The following is a 20,256-nucleotide window of genomic DNA, read 5'->3' as shown; positions in this document are numbered from 1 at the left end:
TGTCTCTAGTTATTATTTCAGAGCATGGCTGCTGCTTAACTAACGGTGGAGGGACATTAAGAAGTGTGTCAAGAGTCTTGGATTGATACTGCTTGTTAGATCTCTGAAGGCAGTGTTCCCCAAAACATGTTCTTCTGATCATGCTGCTGCCACCATACTAGATCCTGCAGGCTTACATCTTTTGTGGTGCCCCTGTAGACTGGGGTCAGGGTTTATGTGCCCCTCTGCCTCCCCTTAACTGTGGCCTCTGTGTGCTGAAATTAATAGGGGTTCTGTGGAAGAAAAGATTCTGTGGTCAGGTGAGTGTGGGCAGTGGCTGTGTTAACTAAGATCAGTGGGTTTCATCATTGTAGCACTCTGGGTCTTCTGATACGCTAATGTACACTGTGAATTTATGAGATGTTACTCAGTACTGTTTATCTGACCAAGGTACCCTTTTACACGGTACCGTTTACACAGGCCGTCCTGGTGGCTCAGTGGTAAAGAATCTGCCTGCCAGTGCAGGAGATGTGGGTTCAATCCCTGGGTTGGGAAGATACCCTGGAGGAGGAAATGGTGACCCATTCTAGTATTCTTGCCTGGGAAGTCCTATGGACAGAGGAGCCTGGTGGGGTCGCAAAGAGTAGGACATGAGTGAGTGACTGAGCATGTGTGCACCCTTTTACACACCACATCCTGCAGCACAAGTGTTCCAGGGAAAGTGCCTGGGAGAGGTGTAGCCTAAAACATTACGAGTTTAGATTGAAGATGGTTTGAAACCTTCAGGCCACCATTGAGGTCATTGGGAAGGAAATAGCAAAACAATATGAAAAACCTTATTCATGCATTTGCTCTTTTTGTAAAGGTTTCCTACTGTTTGCTCTGTGACTGGGCATCTGCTAGGTGTCAAGTCACCTAGACCCTGCCACCTTTTCTTTAAATTCTCAATTCCTCCTTTTATTCATTGCCCACGTGTAGGCATACTGTTGCTCAGGGTAAGTCATGGTGGACACGTTTTCATGCTGCCTTTCTACTTGTTTGTATGGAGAATGTTTCTCTGGGTTATTGTAGGGTCTCTGTAATTGCCATTTTTAATGGTTATATAATGTTTTGAGTTTCAGTATTTAAACCAAAATTCAAAAATTAGTTATGATTATTTTGAATGTTTTGAGGTTTCTTTAAAAAAAAAAGCCCAACATTAAATGTCTGAAGTTGGTAAAAATGCCCAGAGACCTAGTGGTGCCTGAAGTAAATCAGTTCACCCTTGAGGTTACAGTGAGTTAATAACCCAGTAGAGGATGAAGCCTGGATCTGTCTGTGAGCCTGATCTTGGTGACTTCTGCCCCTGTCATTTGATTCTTCGGTGTCCTTCTAAAAGGCCAGTTGTCTTGTTTTCTAGGGTTGCTTGTTAGAACACAGCACCACTAGATGGCAGGCCCCGACAACTCAACACATCAAGGGGCAAAATAAGATGAAAAATGTTTCTAATAATGAAAACCAAATAACCTTTAAAGATCAAGCCCACACATAAGAACCATCTTCAAAGATGATGAGATTTATCACTAACATCTTTACGAATCTGTGAGTCCTAAAGCCCTGTGATATTTCAGATGATGTTCATTTTGTCATTGTGTCGCTTTCTGTCTTCCTTCTCCTAAGGCTTAGTCCTCAGATTTACGAGATATGAAAAGGCAGTAAAATAAAATTCTGTTTTTCTAAAGAAAGAATCCACAGTGACGGGGGTTTCACAGTGTAGACCGTGGTCAGGTGGGATGTGTCCAATCACCTAAGCATTTGGAAGGAATTTCACTCTCTTTCTCCCAGTGGCAGCAGAGATCTTTCAAGTGTCTGGAAGCATCTGATAATTTCAGTGACTTTCAGGTTGCTTACTCTGTTGTTAAGTATGATGACTGTTGTTTTCTGCATTCTTTGTGTTCCTCTTCTGTGGCCTTGCCGGTCAGAGTTCACATCACATCTGCTGAGAGAGGGCCCCTCCCTTTCCGCTGGATCTGGAAAGTGTGTTTGCCAGAATCCTGGCTGGTACACTCCCAGTGCAGGACTGGCCTCTCACATCTGACCAGGCTCCTGATGTTTGGCTCTGTGTCCTTGTCAGTTTGGAGGCTCTCATTCTTCCTTCTTTCTCAGTAGTCCTAGCCTGTGGCCGAGAGGTCATCTGAATTGCTTTCTGCTCTTGCCGGTGGCATGAAGTATTTTTATGAAACAGTATTTCTGGCAAAACACATTTCATTGAGTTTTATTTTTTTTATTTTTATTTTTTTAAAACACATTTCATTGAGTTTTAAATGACCTCAGCACAATGAGTGTGATTTGGGCTGCCCATCTTGGCTTGAATGCTTATTTATCAGGCTACGTTTCACTTGGGAAGATGAGCGTCTGCCCTTGCCTCTGGGTACACTGCTTTTAAGATATTTTATGTCCTGCTGGAGGTTTTCCTCACATTTTGATTTGTACTAATGACCCTCCTTAGAAAGCACTGTGAAAGTAGCTGAGATTTTAAGGTGACTCACTGATGCTGCCTGTGCCGGTGGACTGTATTTTCTCCCCTCACTTTAAATCTGGGGCTGCTAAAGTGAATCCAGTGAAATCAACCACTTGCACAGGTGGATTTAACCCTCCGGCCTGGCTGTTATTAATAACTGAAAGCAGTGACTCTTTTTTCATTTTTAATTGGAGGATAATTGCTTTACAGTGTTGTGTTGATTTCTGCTGTACAGCACCTTGAATCAGCTATAAGTGTACGTATATCCCCTCCCTCTTGAGCCTCCCACCCACCCCCACCTCCCCAGCAGTGCCTCTTTACAGCTGGAATTGGGACTTCTTGCACTCCTGTGGTTGTAACATGGCATTCGTTTTTTGGGGGAAATAAAACATTAATATCAGGATTCCCAGGAGGATACAAAATTAAATTAATTCTACCCCTTCTCTGCCCCACTTTTTGACCCACCTTCTAAAGAAATTGCTTTCTTCAATAATAGTAGTTGTGGTTCTAGTTCATTGGGTTTAATAGTAGAGGCAAAACTTTAAGGGCTTAATTGTAGAAATTCCCCCAGGTCAGAATTTCCATTAGTAATAGAGTCAATTTGATGTTTGGGGCTTCTTCTCTGAGGCTATTTAAAATATTTTTTCAGCGGAGATGAGTTGTAGCTTATCAAACAAGTTAATTGGTTTAAAAAAAAAAAGGATACATTTTTACTAATTTAACTCAATTTTTGTTGCTTTTTTTTTTAAACATTTTTTGAACATATTTTGAGTTTTCTGCTATTTTTAAAATTAGTATTTAGAATTAGCAAGTAAATTTGTGTGGTAAGGTTGCCATATACTTTATGGTTTCTTCTTGGAAACTTACCCCTCCTATCACCCACTATGTATGAACACTTTAATTTCTGAGGACTTGTTTTTTCCCAGAGAATTTGGGTAATTAGTAGATTTGATATCCAGGGATAATGGTTCCCCAAGACCACTTTGTGATGGGAGAGAACCCCCCAGAGGTCCCAGAGCCTCTGCTTCAGAAGGACTTGGGAGTCAGCTCATTGGGCAAACAGTGCTGGCCAGCTCTTCTGTGGAGCACACAGTGGGCACAAGAGCATGTGAGCAGTGGTGGGCATTCAAGCCACCAAGGTTCAGTGACCCCAGAGCAGGCAGCTTTGAGAGGTGGCCGGTTATGTTAGTCCTAGACCGCTTCCCAGGCTTACCAGACCAGATTGCATTTACTCCTGATATCTAGTTTAAAGCCAGGCTGGTGTTTTGGCATTTGAATGCTGAGTATATCGGAAGGAAGATACAGTGCATCCCAGGACAGCTGTTCTGACTATCTCCCAGAATTGCCTTTAACAGATATTAAGACATAATTTGTAACATTAAGTTTTCTTCTTACCATTTTTTGGTTATTTTGGTATTTTCCAGTATTGTGGCTTATAAGAAAGTACAGTATACTTTTTAATACAAGTAATGGGGCTTCCCTGGTGGTTCAGACAGTGAAGAGTCTGCCTGCAATGCAAGAGACCCAGGTTTGATACCTGGGTCGGGAAGATCCCCTGGAGAAGGAAATGGCAATCCACTCTAGTATTCTTGCCTGGAGAATTCCGTGGACAGAGGAGCCTGGTGGCCTACAGTCCATGGGGTTGCAAAGAATCAGATATGACTCAGTGACTAATGCTTTCACACTTTTGTACCTATTTATTCTGAAAAGAAGAAAACCACGCAATGAAAGAAATATCATTCTTTTCTGAGGTTTTTATTTTATATTTTGGTGAAATTTTTATATATTTAATAGACATTTTGATATATAAGCTTACCTGTTTTTTTTCTGTGTATATGATACACACATAACACATATTATGTTGTGTTATGTGCCCAGGGACATAATGGATGTAGCCTTTTTCTTGACTTAGCAGTATATTGAGCACATTTCACACTAGTTATGTACTTCTATACCACACCCACCCATGACCTTTCTTTATTAAAGTACTTAGAAAGTAGTATCAGGGTGACTTGAGGCTAGTTGCATGTTGTTTTGTGTTTTTTATCTCTTTAATAACTCATAATCCCCATAGAGTAGCTGTGAATAGTCTCCCATTCTGTTTTTATTCTAACCATTACTCACAACTTTACCATTTACATGGGATGGTTGGCTTAGATGTGGGAGGGAAACTCAAGTTTGAGTTTTGCCGTGAACCAGTTCACCCTTTGCTTATGTGCTGTGATATTAACATATTTAGAGTTCTGGAGGTCCCCTGACCCAGTTTACCAACTAATCCCTGGCCAAAGGCAACTTTAAAGCTGAGTCTCAACCAGTATTGCTGTTCTAAATGACTCTATGATTCTATTTCTTTTCATAGTGTTCTCAGGAAATAAATTGACTTGTAAGCTTGAGTTTTCAGCTCTAAGTAGCATGTTAAAGAATGCTTCAGTTCAGTTCAGTCGCTCAGTCATGTCCGACTCTTTGCGACCCCATGAATCACAGCACGCCAGGCCTCCATGTCCGTCACCAACTCCCAGAGTTCACTTAGACTCATGTCCATCGAGTCAGTGATGCCATCCAGCCATCTCATCCTCTGTCGTCCCCTTCTCCTCCTGCCCCCAATCCCTCCCAGCATCACAGTCTTTTCCAATGAGTCAACCCTTCGCATGAGGTGGCCAAAGTACTGGAGTTTCAGCTTTAGCATCATTCCTTCCAAAGAAATCCCAGGGCTGATCTCCTTCAGAATGGACTGGTTGGATCTCCTTGCAGTCCAAGGGACTCTCAAGAGTCTTCTCCAACACCACAGTTCAAAAGCATCAATTCTTCGGCACTCAGCTTTCTTCACAGTCCAACTCTCACATCCATACATGACCACTGGGAAAACCATAGCCTTGACTAGATGGACCTTTGTTGGCAAAGTAATGTCTCTGCTTTTCAATATGCTATCTAGCTTGGTCATAACTTTTCTTCCAAGGAGTAAGCATCTTTTAATTTCATGGCTGCAGTCACCATCTGCAGTGATTTTGGAGCCCCCAAAAATAAAGTCTGACACTGTTTCTACTGTTTCCCCATCTGTTTCCCATGAAGTGATGGGACCGGATGCCATGATCTTCATTTTCTGAACGTTGAGCTTTAAGCCAACTTTTTCACTCTCCACTTTGACTTTCATCAAGAGGCTTTTGAGTTCCTCTTCACTTTCTACCATAAGGGTGGTGTCATCTGCATATCTGAGGTTATTGATATTTCTCCCGGCAGTCTTGATTCCAGCTTGTGCTTCTTCCAGCCCAGCGTTTCTCATGATGTACTCTGCATATAAGTTAAATAAACAGGGTGACAATATACAGCCTTGACGAACTCCTTTTCCTATTTGGAACCAGTCTGTTGTTCCATGTCCAGTTCTAACTGTTGCTTCCTGACCTGCATACAGATTTCTCAAGAGGCAGGTCAGGTGGTCTGGTATTCCCATCTCTCAGAATTTTCCACTGTTTATTGTGATCCACACAGTCAAAGGCTTTGGCATAGTCAATAAAGCAGAAATAGATATTTTTCTGGAACTCTCTTGCTTTTTCCATAATCCAGCGGATGTTGGCAATTTGATCTCTGGTTCCTCTGCCTTTTCTAAAACCAGCTTGAACATCTGGAAGTTCACGGTTCACGTATTGCTGAAGCCTGGCTTGGAGAATTTTGAGCATTACTTTACTAGCATGTGAGATGAGTGCAATTGTGCGGTAGTTTGAGCATTCTTTGTCATTGCCTTTCTTTGGGATTGGAATGGAAACTGACCTTTTCCAGTCCTGTGGCCACTGCTGAGTTTTCCAAATTTGCTGGCATATTGAGTGCAGCACTTTCACAGCATCATCTTTCAGGATTTGAAATAGCTCAACTGGAATTCGATCACCTCCACTAGCTTTGTTCCTAATGATGCTTTCTAAGGCCCACTTGACTTCACATTCCAGGATGTCTGGCTCTAGGTGAGTGATCACACCATTGTGATTATCTGGGTCGTGAAGATCTTTTTGTGCAGTTCTTCTGTGTATTCTCACCACCTCTTCTTAATATCTTCTGCTTCTGTTAGGTCCATACCATTTCTGTCCTTTATCGAGCCCATCTTTGCATGAAATGTTCCCTTGGTATCTCTAATTTTCTTGAAGAGATCTCTAGTCTTTCCCATTCTGTTGTTTTCCTCTATTTCTTTGCATTGATCGCTGAGGAAGGCTTTCTTATCTCTTCTTGCTATGAACCTTAATTGAAAAAAACCCATTTGGGCATGAAGTGAAAGTGAAAGTCGCTCAGTTGTGTCCAGCTCTTTGCAACCCCATGGGCTATACAGTCAATGGAATTCTCCAGGCCAGAATACTGGAGTGGGTAGCCATTCCCTTCTCCAGGGGATCGTCCCAACCCAGGGATCAAACCCAGGTCTCCCACACTGCAGGTAGATTCTTTACCAGCTGAGCCACAGGGAAGCCCTTGTAGGCGTGAAGTGCATCCTTAACTGTGATTTCTTTGCGGTGGATTATTTCATTGTACCAGCAAAACAGAGTCTGTCTTCTTCCCCAACAGAAATCGTGGTAAGATGGCGATGCTTTGCTGGGAGATGCATTTTGGTGGAAGCTACATGAGTTGGTGGGTCTGTTAAGTCAACTCTGCGCAGCCAGAATGAATCAAAGGTTACGTTTGACTGGACTGGACTGGCCCAGGCCAGAGTTGCCAGCAGCACCTCTGCTGATGTTTCCAGCTCTGGTCACACAGCAGCTACTCATTCCCCATGTGGCAGCTGTTACTGACTCATTTGTGCTTTGGCCCTGGTTTCCTCACTTTCATCCTTGGCCTTGTCCCTGAACTTGTAAAAGAAAGTGAAGATGGTCCTGCACTACAGGCCAAGAGAATAGATGCAGAGACTGAAAGGGGGAGAGTCTTGTCTTTTCTCCTGGTCAGTTCTCCCAACTGACCAGGGCAAAGTTAGGTACCTTTTGGTCCAAGTCTAATGCTCTGAACTTCGCCTAGTTAGACTTGGCAAGTATGAGTATTTAATAGTCACTGCCACTATATTCAAAGCTCCTGACAGCAGAGACCCTATGGCCTTGTTGGCTGTCTGCCTCCACCCTCTAGGGTGGCCAGTGAAATAGTGAGTGGCTAATGAGTATTTGTTGAATGAGCAGTCAGAACAAGGGCTGAATTTGACCTGTTGTCTTGTTGAAAAAGTCAGGCCAAATTTACTTATTTTCTATGTGTTATCTGAACAAATAGAAAATAATGGAACAGTGTGTTCAAGCCCATCTATTAATTTTGTCCATCCTCCCGTCTCAGTGTTTTAGGGGTGGAGATAGAGAGTGGGAACAGGTTTTACTTGAAAAATTATATTTTACTTTTTGAACTGGGTCAGTTCAGTTCAGTCGCTCAGTCATGTCCAACTCTTTGCCACCCCATGAACCGCAGCACACCAGGCCTCCCTGTCCATCACCAACTCCCGGAGCCTACCCAAACTCATGTCCATTGAGTTGGTGATGCCATCCAACCATCTCATCCTCTGTCGTCCCCTTCTCCTCCTGCCCTCAGTCTTTCCCAGCATCAGGGTGTTATTCAAATGAGTCAGCTCTTCGCATCAGGTGGCCAAAGTACTGGAGTTTCAGCTTCAGCATCAGTCCTTCCAATGAACACCCAGGACTGATCTCCTTTAGGATGGACTGGTTGGATCTCCTTGCAGTGCAAGGGACTCTCGAGAGTCTTCTCCAACACCAAAGCTCAAAAGCATCAATTCTTTGGCGCTCAGCTTTCTTCATAGTCCAACTCTCACATCTATACATGACTACTGGAAAAACCAGAGCCTTGACTAGATGGACCTTTATTGGCAAAGTAATATCTCTGCTTTTTAATATGCTGTCTAGGTTGGTCATAGCTTTCCTTCTAAGGAGTAAGCATCTTTTAATTTCATGGCTGCAATCACCATCTGCAGTGATTTTGGAGCCCCCAAAAATAAAGTCTGACACTGTTTCCACTGTTTCCCCATCTATTTGCCATGAAGTGATGGGACCAGATGCCATGATCTTCATTTTCTGAATGTTGAGCTTTAAGCCAACTTTTTCACTCTCCTCTTTCAATTTCATCAAAAGGCTCTTTAGTTCTTCACTTTCTACCATAAGGGTGGTGTCATCTGCATACCTGAGCTTATTGATATTTCTCCCGGCAATCTTGATTCCAGCTTGTGCTTCTTCCAGCCCAGCGTTTCTCATGATGTACTCTGCATATAAGTTAAATAAGCAGGGTGACAGTATACAGGCTTGACGTACTCCTTTTCTTATTTGGAACCAGTCTGTTGTTCCATGTCCAGTTCTAACTGTTGCTTCCTGACCTGCGTATAGGTTTCTCAAGAGGCAAGTCAGGTGGACAGGTATTCCTATCTCTTTCAGAATTTTCCACAGTTTATTGTGATCCACACGGTCAGAGGCTTTGGCATAGTCAATAAAGCAGAAATAGATATTTTTCTGGAACTCTCTTGGTTTTTCGATGATCCAGCGGATGTTGACAATTTGATCTCTGGTTCCTTTGTGTTTTCTAAAACCAGCTTAAACATCTGGAAGTTCACGGTTCACGTATTGCTGAAGCCTGGCTTGGAGAATTTTGAGTATTACTTTACTAGCATGTGAGATGAGTGCAATTGTGTGGCAGTTTGAATATTCTTTGGCATTTCTTTTCTTTGGGATTGGAATGAAAACTGACTTATTCCAGTCCTGTGGCCACTGCTGAGTTTCCAAATTTGCTGACATATTGAGTGCAGCACATTCACAGCATCTCTTTTGGGATTTGAAATAGCTCAGCTGGAATTCCATCAGCTCCACTAGTGAACTGGGTCACATAGTCTTAAATAAAAAACTAAATACAGAGTTGGTTTTCCAGCCCTTTCCTTGGCCCCCTTTTCCACTCTGCAGTGAGACCAAGAATGTAGATTTTAGACTTAGAAGATTAGGAGATTGTCTAATCCAAGGATGGAAGCATTGAAATTAAACTTGAAATCCAGGCTGTTCCTCAAATATAAATTAGGACTCCTTTAATTATATTTTTTGTTGTGGTGGTATTTTTTTTTCTTCCCTCCTTTTCTTCATTTCTTTATTACTTTCTTAAATTTGTGCCAGTACTTACATACTTAAAATTTTTAAGAGGGTTAAGTGAAAGTGAAGTGAAAGTTGCTCAGTCATGTCTGACTCTTTGCAACCCCATGGACTATACAGTCCATGGAATTCTCCAGCTCAGAATACTGGAGTGAGTAGCCTTTCTCTTCTCCAGGGGATCTTCCCAACCCAGGGATCGAACCCAGGTCTCCCACATTGCAGGTGGATTCTTTACCAGCTGAGCCACAAGGAAAGCCCTTATGTTAAATATTCTTACCAAAAAAAGAAAAAAAAAAGCTACAAAACTATAGTTATAATAAAGAGGATGGGAAAGACTTTGGGAGGAGACAGATGTTTATGACTGGTGGTGATGATTTCATGGGCATGTACTTATTCTCAAACTCACTTATTTGTGTACATTAAATATGTACCACATTTCAGATGTCAATCATATCTCAAATAGGTGGTTAGAAAAATAAGTGTATGTCTTGTTTCTGGCAGGTACCATAAGAGCCAAGCCATCTATCTGGAATCGAAGGACAACCAGAAACTGAGCTGTGTGATCAGCTCCGTTGGAGCCAATGAAGTAAGGACTGAACTCCCTCACCCTTTAGGAATGCAAAGTGGGACAAACCTGCAATGCAAGCACCACCATGGAAGTGCAGTGGAATCACTGTACCCACTATATTGTATGTGGGTTAGATTCGAAAGGTAGCACTTTCAGGCAGAAATTGCACATATTGCTCTTGAAAATCTCTTTGCATGATTACAGTATATGTGGGTTTGTATATTCCTTGTGATTGTGAACTCCCTACAGAGTAGTTGAGTCAGGCACCACTGAGATAGACTGCACGAAGGAACACAAGGCAAGTCGGTTTGCCGTCTGCACATTGAAATCATGCCACTTTTTAAGGAAACAGTCCACTGAGGATGGGACTTGCCTGTGGAGCCAGCTTGTCTTTGTTGTTCTCTCTCTCGAGCTCTCATGGGTACTCAGATTTGTTTCTCGCTCTGAGGATCTAGCAAGGCACCTGGCACACAGTAAGTGCTCAATAAATGGGTGGTGGTCTCTTCTGACCCACATGCCACTCCTCGCCTGCTGTCTCTCTCATCCTGCATGTCCTGTTGTGCTTCTGAGCAAGGAGATGCTAGGCTCATATCTTCAGGGACTGGTGTCCTCCAGTTACTCTTGTGGGATGGGGGCTGGTTGAAAGTCAGCTCAGAGGGTCTTGAGGCCGAGGACGATGGGACTGGTCTGTGCGTTCTCCTGCTGGCCCTTCATTAGCAGGCTGTCAGCAGTGTGTAACTGGGTATTGTTAGTAGTCAAAAAACAGTTTAAAACTTTAATAGCTGTTTTGGCTTGATCTTTTATCAGTCCACAGATGTCTGTAAAGAAATTGATTTTTATGTGTCTACCCTCCAACTTATTCATGCCAGTGCACAGTAAATCTAATGAAGCTGGATTATAAAATAAAGTAAGCCTATTCTATTCTCCCAGCTTCCTGAATTGAAAATGCCCTCCAGTGTGACTAGTTTGCAGAATGATTGTTTACTTAGTAGTTACGGAGAGCCTACCAGATAAATGAATGTTATTTTTCTGTAGGCTTGGGATCTGTGTGTCATCCCAAGCCAAGTCAGAACAGGGCATCTCAGAAGCCTGCTGTTCCCTGGCAGTAGGCTTTGCAATTTCACAGCAGAGCACATGTGCCTGGCCCTGTGGGCCACTGTACAAGGTGCATGTGGCTTCCTGGTACCTGAACCTAACTTCAGAACCTGTGCTGTGACACCTCAGGACTTTCAGGAAAATAGAAATGCAAGTTAGGTGGGTTTTTTTTTTTTTTCTTTTGAAGATTGTCTCCCTTTGACAGAGTATCAGCGAGATCTGACAAGGGAACAGTGAGACTGAGACATGTCTCCTGGAGGGGAGAAGCCTCAGTGCATTGGAGCCTTGAAACTCTGGCAATGGGGAAACTTTTCTCAATTCTTAGAAATATTTCAGCTCATTTTTTAAATTTCAAATCCTAAGCAACACTGAAGCTACTTGGCCGCTGCATAATTTGACCGTGGGCAGACTTGGTGCATGGGTCGTGGGTCTGAGCATGTTGGTGACTGCCTGCTTGTTCAGCCCTCCTTGGAGTCAGTTTTCAGTTTAAAATGGTTCTACAAGGTCCTTTAGAAGCTTGGCTTCATGTGAGGTCTTTATGTTTAAACCAGTGTACTTGACTAAAGTCTTTGTCTTGTTAAATAATCACAGTAAGGAAATTGAGATGAAACTGAAAATATTCTATGTGTGTCTCCCCACCCCCCAGTGGGTCAGATGGTAAAGAATCTATCTGCAATGCAATCAGGAAGATCCCCTGGAGAAGGGAATGGCTACCCACTCCAGTATTCTTGCCTGGAAAATTCCATGGACTGAGGAGCCTGGCCTGCTACAGTCTGTAGCGTTACAAGGAGTTAGAAGTGACTGAGCGACTTTTTTGAATAAGCTTTTTTAAAGCCTGAAAAATGAATGGGGGAAAGAGGAGAGAGATCTGTGAACTTGCACTTGCATATATGGTGAGATGCAGATCTTTAAAAGACTTACATTATACTTTTATCTCCATCTGATTGCATGTTAGGTACATGGTTGAGAGAACAGGTGAGAACAAGAGTGAGGCGCTGTGGTTGAGTGAGGAAGAGCAAGGAGCCTTGACGTCGTGTGCCAGGGCTTCCATCAGACAAGTGGACTCAGCCTTGCTCTTCTGTAGCGTGGGGATGATGCCAGTACTTCTGATGGTTTTCCTGAGAATGAAGGAGCTCAGCTTGGTCATCACAGTGCCTGGCCCCCAGGAATTCCTCCCTCAGGTTGGGTGGGTAATGGAGGGGTAGCCCTCCTTCCCCTCCCTGTCTGCAGGATGCTGTGTATTGAGTGCCCCTGGCAGCTCTGGCAGGCCCCCGCTGGAAGAGTTCTTTCTCAGTTCTGTGGAAGAATATACGTGCCCTGTCCAGTGCCAGACATCTGATCGCATCTGTGGGAGAATGATACTGTCAGGAGGGAAGGACTGTCTTAAGCTAATTTTGCCTTCTCAGCATCCTAATTGGACTTTCACTCACTCACAGGCATTTTTTGTTAATTTTTCTATCATTTCTTGTTATGACCATTAGCCTTAATTGCCAGGAAACTAGAGTTCTAGAAGGCTGTACCATGAAAGTCCCTTGGGTCAAGGAAAATATTTTCCTATTTGGAAGTTTGTTTATCAATATGTGTGTCTTAATGTTGCTAATGCTGTAATCAAACCAAACAAGAAAGAGTCCTTAAGATGGAGGCAGAAATGAAAAAGAAACTCAGGATCACTGTGCTTTCCATTTTTGTACTCAAAGTTGTAAAAAAGGTGACTGGAAGAAATGAGTTCAAGTGCGGATGCCTGCTGTCTGCAGTGGAGGCCAGAGGTCAAGGAGATGCCTATGAAGGCCTCTTGGGTTGACAGGAAGAGGTTGCCCGCTGTCTGCCGGCACCTAGTTGATGCAGACATCCCTGTGCTCTGAAACATGTGTCCCTCAGTACTGCCTTCTCATCCTGTTCCTTTTCCTTCTCTCCCACAGATCTGGGTGAGGAAGACAAGCGACAGCACCAAGATGAGGATTTACTTGGGCCAGCTTCAGCGTGGGCTCTTTGTGATCCGCCGGAGGTCAGCGGCTTGATGTTCTCCAGTATTCTTCTTCCCTCGACCCTTTTTCTGGAATGGTTTTTGGTTTTGTCTTGTTTTCTTAATAGAAAATTTTTAACTTGGGAATGGCTCCTTGGCCTTGGCAGATGGAGAACACTGTGGTGGATTCTGCAAGGCACTCTCGTGGCCAGCCCCATCCCGCCTTGCATCATTCTTTCCCTGCGCCAACTTCTTCCGGTCGTCCGTCACCCTGAAACTGTTGTACTCTCTGGAGCATTGGGAGTTGGCTTTACCAATTTTTTTTTTTTTTCTTATGCTTTGTCTTTTTTTTTTTTCTCTTTTAAAGCCTCCTCTGAAGAGACAGCTCTCTCTATTATCTGTAGGTCTTTCTTCCATGGCGAGGAGCAGGAAGGGGTACCCTCTGCAATGCGTTTTCACCTTTTGAATCCAATCAGTGGATCACATAGGTCCCTTCCTTGTCGAGCGCAGTTCGCTGCTTCCCCAGAAGCTTGGGGCAGAGGTCCTAGCAGAAGAAGAGTCATTCTCCGGACTCTAAGCCTTCTTGGAGAAACGAATGTCTTGTGTTACGTCTGGTGTGTTCCATCCATTCCACCGGCTGAAAGACAGAAAAGTTTGCATGAGAGACAACGTGCACTGCAGTAAACAGAGCTGGGGCAGGGAGAGTGTTTCATATTCATAAAGTGCTGAAGGTACTGATTTCAAATGTTGTTTAGACAAGTGGTTTGTTCACACAGATTTATTCTAGCTCAGTCTGGAACACGAAGTGATCATTTCAGAAATGTTAGTGTGTAGTTCACTGCTGTCTCCTGCTCCCAAGTAGATGAGGTGGTCCCTGCTGCCAGCTGATGATCTGGGTTGTCTGTGGTCTGTGGGGAAGTGAGGTGGATGGTGGAGTCATCAGTGATCTGTACACTTTAACTCAGATCGCACTCTTGTTGCTGATGCCTGTGTTTCACCTTGGCCCTTCCAAACCCATGAAACCTTGTCAGCTCCCAGGAGCTCTGGCCCAGGTTGGAGACAAAGAAGGCTGTGACCACCATTAAACCCACTCTCTCCCTAAATGAATCCGGATGAAACAGCCTGCCCTGCTCACGTTCCTTCGCTCTCCAGATTGGACAGATGACTTACTGGCTGATTGTTTGCTTTAATATTCTTGTTGCCATCTTAAGATGTTAAAGTATTTGGGTCAAGTGTTAGCATCTCTGAGCAATCAGTAGATGTTATGTGTCCTAGGAAACCTTTGTAAGCAATTCCCTTGGTCTCAAGTGATTGTCTTCGTATTATCTCTTGATACACATGTCCCAAAGTAGGTTGTGGAGCTACTTGTGAGGACAAGTAGATTATCTTCTCCAGAGTCCTGGCTTCAACAGAGACCAAACCTTAGTGACCCAGAGTAAAGGCTTGTACAGGTACATTTGAGTTTTAATTTATAGTCTAGTTTTTCTCTCATTTTCTTCTGGTGTTGGAGTCTCATTTAGAAAACAGGATAAATGACGTCATTTATCAGAAGTTGCCCGGGCGTTCTGAGTTTCTTTACTGCCTTCCAGCCTCCCACGGTGATGATTTTTACAATAGTGAACCGGATCTGCACTAAACAGGGCCTTCACCTTTTATTTTTTCTTGGCAGCCTTTGCTGTAAGGGCAGCCCTCTCTTGGCTGAATTTTCGCTGTGGTGTGTGTCACCTCCCATAATATCAGGGAGCTCTTTGTTATCCCCTTGCACACTGTGCTGGAAATTTATTTAGATGTATTTTGTGTGTGTTGCCATCAAAGATGGTTTAAAAAAAATTTTTTTTTTTTAATGATTGTCTTATCTTCCTACCACTGCTCTAGAGTTTCTTTGGGGGAGTGGTGGTGGTAAGAATTGTATTGATAACAACTTTTCAGCATTGAAGCAGCAGCAACTCGCCTTGTTTTCTGGCCTTGCCTGGTGGTTCCTTTGTGCTTTCATGAAAAGAATAGTGATTTGAAGACCAGGCACTTTAGGCTTTTCTCTTCTGTAAATTTGGAGAATGTTTGAGGCCACGCTTCAGCGTGGACTCTGCCACACCACTACCTTCTCAGTATCCTCACAGCCCTTCACAGTCATGATGTGGTGAGAATGGGGGAGACCATGTGGTCCACTTGAGATATGGCACAGTAAATTATATTCCTGATCCTGGTATATTTGCTTTTTATTGAGTCACTCCAGAGGTGAAGAGTCAGCAGTTCTGCCCCTCAGTTAGACCCCTGTGGTTGGTGACCAGGGAGGGAAGAGCCCCCTTGTTAGGAGATAGAGGTGCTTTTATGATGGGCCAAGTCAAACAAGACAAGGAAAAAACAGATTCTGAGCTTCCTAGAATAAGAGGGGCCTGGCTTTAACCCAGGTGGTTATTGTTCTTCCAAAAGGCCTTTATCTCGTCAGGGCATGAGATAAATTCCCAGATTCAAACTATTTCCTGAAAGTGGTACTTGGATAAAGTTTGGTCCAGACAATTCCAATCAATAACCTATACATATGTTAATCTGATCAAGAACCTGTATGTATGTTATTCAAGAAGCTGTATGTGTGTGATCCTGATCAAGAACCTGTCCACATGTTTCGTTCGAGGCATCAGCCTCAAGTGTTGCCCGCAGTGTTTGCTGCGGGTGTGCCCTAATATTTATTTTACCTCCACCTAGGAGTTGTGTCTCCCTCTCTAAGCCGGTGTCCTCTTGAACAGTTTCCAGATTTCTGTAGCCATACCAAAGCCAGGATATTTTCCTTGATTTGGATACCAGTATTTATAGAAGTCTAACTAACTACCTAACTTTAAGTTTTTTTTTTTAAAGAAATTCTAACTGGGGCCAGTAGAAGATCCCAGAAGCTGATCTGCAAATCAAGCTACTTGTATTGGTGTGTGAGACCCTATGTTTAGGATTGGGTGACTTTTCTAAGAGAAATACAGGGGGTGGGATGGAATGGGTTTGGTTGCAATGTTGTTTTTTTTTTTTTTTTTTTTAACCTAACTTGACTGGCTGGGGGGAGGGGTGGGGGATCCTATTTTTTACAATATTTTTGTTTTTTATTTTCTATTACCATTTCCTTTTACCCTTGAATTTCTACTAAAATTCCTCCTGATAAAAAAATCTTGTTTCTAATCTGGGAATTTGAAATCTCAGTACTTAATGTTACACCGTTTTTTCCAAAGAGTTTAAAACACTTTAATACCAGAACATGGCAAAAAATAATAACAACATACAGCCATTTCAAGCAGTTGGTGGGCTTTTTTTTTTTATACAATAACATCATTAACTGGTACATTAAATGTTCTGAGAGGTGAATGTAACAAGTAGAGGGTTTTATTTTTTTTCTTTAAATGACAATAAACTTTCAAAGAGAAAACCAGCATGTAATCTGTGTGACATCCATTGATTGCCTAAATGATTAAAATTTATTTTAGGTTTTCCCTTCAGTGGTCATGGAGGAAGGAAGTTGGAGAAGAGGGAGGGACCTCCTAGACATTAGCTTGCTGTGAAGAGTGAGATATGTGTGATGTCCAAGATGAACTCCCAGGTCTGTAAAGAGCCAGTCTATGGTTGTCAACCCTTAAGTGTAGCCAGCTAAGCTGTCTTCTGGTCAGAAAGGATAGAAGAACCTGATTAAAAATGGAGTAAATACGGTTGACCTAAGGTAGGAAAGGCCTTAAGGTAAACTGGTCTGATGAAGAGGATGCTGTTCATTGAGAACTCAAGAGCAGTACTTGCCAGTCTCACCAAAAAACATGGTGTTTCCACAGCTCCCCCGGGGGGGTGAAGTGGTGAGGCCACTTTCTGCCCCTGGGGGCCAACGACATCTTGTGCTCACAGCCCAGTTGTGCTTGTAACACCCATTGGGAAGGGCTGCTCCACACTCTGGATAATGGAGAAGGGCAGTCACAATCTGCATAATTCTTTATTGTTATTGTAACAACTCACTGGAAATGAGTTATTTATTGTTATTCGTACAACTCATTGGAAACGACCCCGATGTTGGGAAAGATTGAAGGCTGAAGGAGAAGGGGGCACCAGAGGAAGAGATGGTTAGATAGCATCACCGACTCAATGGACATGAATTGGAACTCCAAGTGATAGTAGAGCACAGAGAAACCTGACGTGCTGCAGTCCATGGGGATGCAGAGTCAGACATGACTTAGCAACTGAACCACCACAACAGTCATATAGAAAAGTGCACAAATCTTAATTGTACAAGTTGTTTTCTCAGTGTGAGTACGTACGTGTAACCAGCATCTAGACCGAGAGACAGCGTCCATGAGCTCCATAGACCTTCAGTTATCATTCCTTGCTCTGGTAACTGCTTGCCTGACAAGTTTCCTCTGTTCTAATCACCTTAGCCTTCAAGCTTTTCAGGTCTGTGGGTCCTTCCATAGTTGTAGAAGAGCCAAGTTTCTGGTGTAGGCTAGGGGCTGTGGATCGGGGATATGAGAGCTGGCAGCAGAGGGTGTGGTTCAGACTTAGGTCAATGAGCTCACTCCTATTTGTTACCAAGGCAAATGTGGCTTGCCCTTGATGTTAGTATCTGCCTTTTAGCTGAGTACTCTATATATCAGGCTCTAGACTAAACCCTCTGTAGGAGGTGTTTTCTCACTTAATTGTGGCAGTAATCTGTTGAAGAGTACTGATACAAAATCAGTCCAAGGCTTCTTTGAAACCCAGAGATCAGCACCATGCCTGGTAAGTGCTCCGTGAATGGTAGCTGTCGAGCAGCGTTAGTGTAAAATGATGGGTAGAGTGAGGCAGACCCGGCGCTGTGCCCTTCACCTGCATCCTCTCGTTGAAGCCTTGTAACAGTCTTGGAGGGAGCACATCATTGTTATCACCAGTTTATGGAGGAGGAAGCAGGTTCCATTAGTCACAGAAAATGGTTCAGTAACTTCTCCAAGGTCACATACTGAGGGGCTGAGTCCAGATCTTTTGGATTCTAAGCCAGCTTTCCTACCTACTACCTTTTGCTGTCCTTTCCCGACCTCTTCTGTTAAAATCAGATTCAGCATTCTCACCTTTCTCCTTCAGTGCTTCCCTAGCTGTTTGCTTTTATCTGCTCTCACCTCTTGGACACACATCCAGAGAAAATTTTAGAGGTGAAAACACTTGGTCGGACCTTTCACCTTGCCAGATGACTCTGGCACTCTCCCTTGGTAGGAGAGCAGCTCCCGAGAGCTGAACTCCTGGCCAGGAGGTTGCCTGCCTTTGAAAAGGCATGAGTGTGCCAGTTCTGCAAGAGAAGGAACCGTTGAGAACACAAAAGAGTCTTCCATTTGAATGGAGCTGACTTGGTCTCATGAGCAGTGAGAGCAAGGCTTCAGAGGCAAACACGGATCTGGTTTTCCAACCCACTTTCTTCTTGCCTTTCCAGTGTATAAAGTGAGGAGGAGGGTTAGGAGCCATTGACCTGGTTCTAAAATGTGGGCAGAGAGCTAAATATCTGACATGGTGCTGTACTCTGCACGTTGCATCCTGTGGAGTCACCAGCTGGAAGAGAGAGCCACGGGGTTCCACATTACTTGCTGCAAGCTCAGCACCCACTAGCAACCTGGGCAGAAGCAGGAACAGAACGAATTTCTGGTGTCTCACTAGTGTTAGAGACTCCCCAAGCCCCATTTTTGGGTAAGTACTTTCCCAGCAAGGCGCACTGGGACTTCCTTGGAAGTCCAGTGGTTAAGACACTGCACTTCATTGCAGGTGGTGTGGGTTTGATCCCTGGTTAGGGAACTAAGATTCTGTGAGCTGCATGGCTTGGCCAAAAAAACCAAAAAAGCACTAGATGGAATGAACTAGAAATACGGCACCACCAGCTCACCCTGTTGGATGTAATTGCATGGCCAGAAATACGTTAGCCATAGAAACTTTTTTCATGCTAACTGGAATTGATATTTTTGTGAATAGGTGTGATTATTAAGACAAAGAGATATGTATGTTTAGGAGGCTCCCCAGGGGAGTGAGATAGATAAGACACAGCATAGGTACCTAGGTGCTTAATCCCTTTAACCCATTTTCTCTAATTTGTGTCTGCTCAATTCCCTGAAAGATAGAGATCTATAAGATGGCAGAATTTGCTTAACAGATTGGGGAAGACCAATAATCAAAATGGTAAAGCTTCTCTCCCCTGTTTCCCAGGAGCTGGAGACTCAGCAGTCTGGGTTCTGGTTTTCTGTAGGCCGATGCTCGGATCTGTTGGCATCAGTGCTCCCTTTGCCAGTGGTGTAGATGGGCCAGGGTAAAAGCAGGAGTATTCCAGAGCCAGCCAGGAGAGAACAAGCAGGTGCTGGGGTGGTGGGGGACGGGGGGTGGGGGGGGGGCGGAATGCGGCGTGCAGCCCTAGGAATCCAGGCAAGGCCCTGCCGACAGTCAAGAATCACTTACTTCACCATCAAGTGTTTACAGAGATGCAGTGTGGCAGAGCAAAGCTTAGAAATCAGCCTTTGAATCCGGCTTTGCTGCTTAACTAGCCGTGTGACCTTGGGCAACGTAATCCCTCTGAACCTCAGTTCCCTCATCTGTTAAATAATAATATCTACCTTGGAGGGTGATTTTGAGGATTCTAATAATACTAACACATCTACTGCTTACTGTGTGCTAGGCATTTTACATATATTAACTAATTGAATCCTTATAATCCTAGGAGGTAGGTAGTCTTATAATCCTTATTATGTAGTTGAGGAAATGGAGAATCAGCTTAGGTAACTTGCACAAGGTCACACTGCTTGTATGTAGTGAGTGAGCCAGGATGCCAAGGCCAGGTGGTCTCTCCTGAGTCCCTGCCCTTGTCCATGGTGGTGTCCATAACACAGGGCTGAACAGGGAGTGCCCAGTCTACGGAGTCTGTCCCTTCCATTGTCATCCTATGGTCATCTGTCTGCCGTCCTTAAGTGTCAGTCTGAGAGCCGAATTCTAAGAGACCAGAGTGACTCCTGGGAACCTTACTGGTTGAGTGTCAATAGACATTGAAGATAAAGATGTTGGCTTAGGAAATCATGCTAAAAATCAGCTACAAATGGGTTGT

The 20,256-nt window shown here is 43.7% G+C and overlaps 1 protein-coding gene across 5 annotated transcripts in view; it reads left to right on the top strand.

Moving 5' to 3' along the window:
* Nucleotides 1-20,256, top strand: part of SUDS3 (SDS3 homolog, SIN3A corepressor complex component) — a 161,721-nt gene that overhangs the window by 21,354 nt on the left and 120,111 nt on the right. For 2 of the 5 annotated variants that reach the window (XM_061384863.1, XM_061384867.1), the window contains exons 11-13: nt 10,069-10,153; nt 13,150-13,235; nt 16,047-16,602. In XM_061384863.1, the coding sequence (XP_061240847.1) occupies nt 10,069-10,153; nt 13,150-13,235; nt 16,047-16,068 (193 nt within the window). In that variant the 3' untranslated portion in view covers nt 16,069-16,602. Of the gene's footprint in view, nt 1-10,068; nt 10,154-13,149; nt 16,603-20,256 lie in introns of those variants that run through there. The other 3 variants (XM_061384865.1, XM_061384866.1, XM_061384864.1) reach the window with 3 other exon arrangements.

This window comes from Bos javanicus, chromosome 17 (genome assembly GCF_032452875.1).
Source record: "Bos javanicus breed banteng chromosome 17, ARS-OSU_banteng_1.0, whole genome shotgun sequence".
Taxonomy (NCBI): Eukaryota; Metazoa; Chordata; class Mammalia; order Artiodactyla; family Bovidae; genus Bos; species Bos javanicus.
This window is presented reverse-complemented; position numbering and strand designations above follow the sequence as displayed.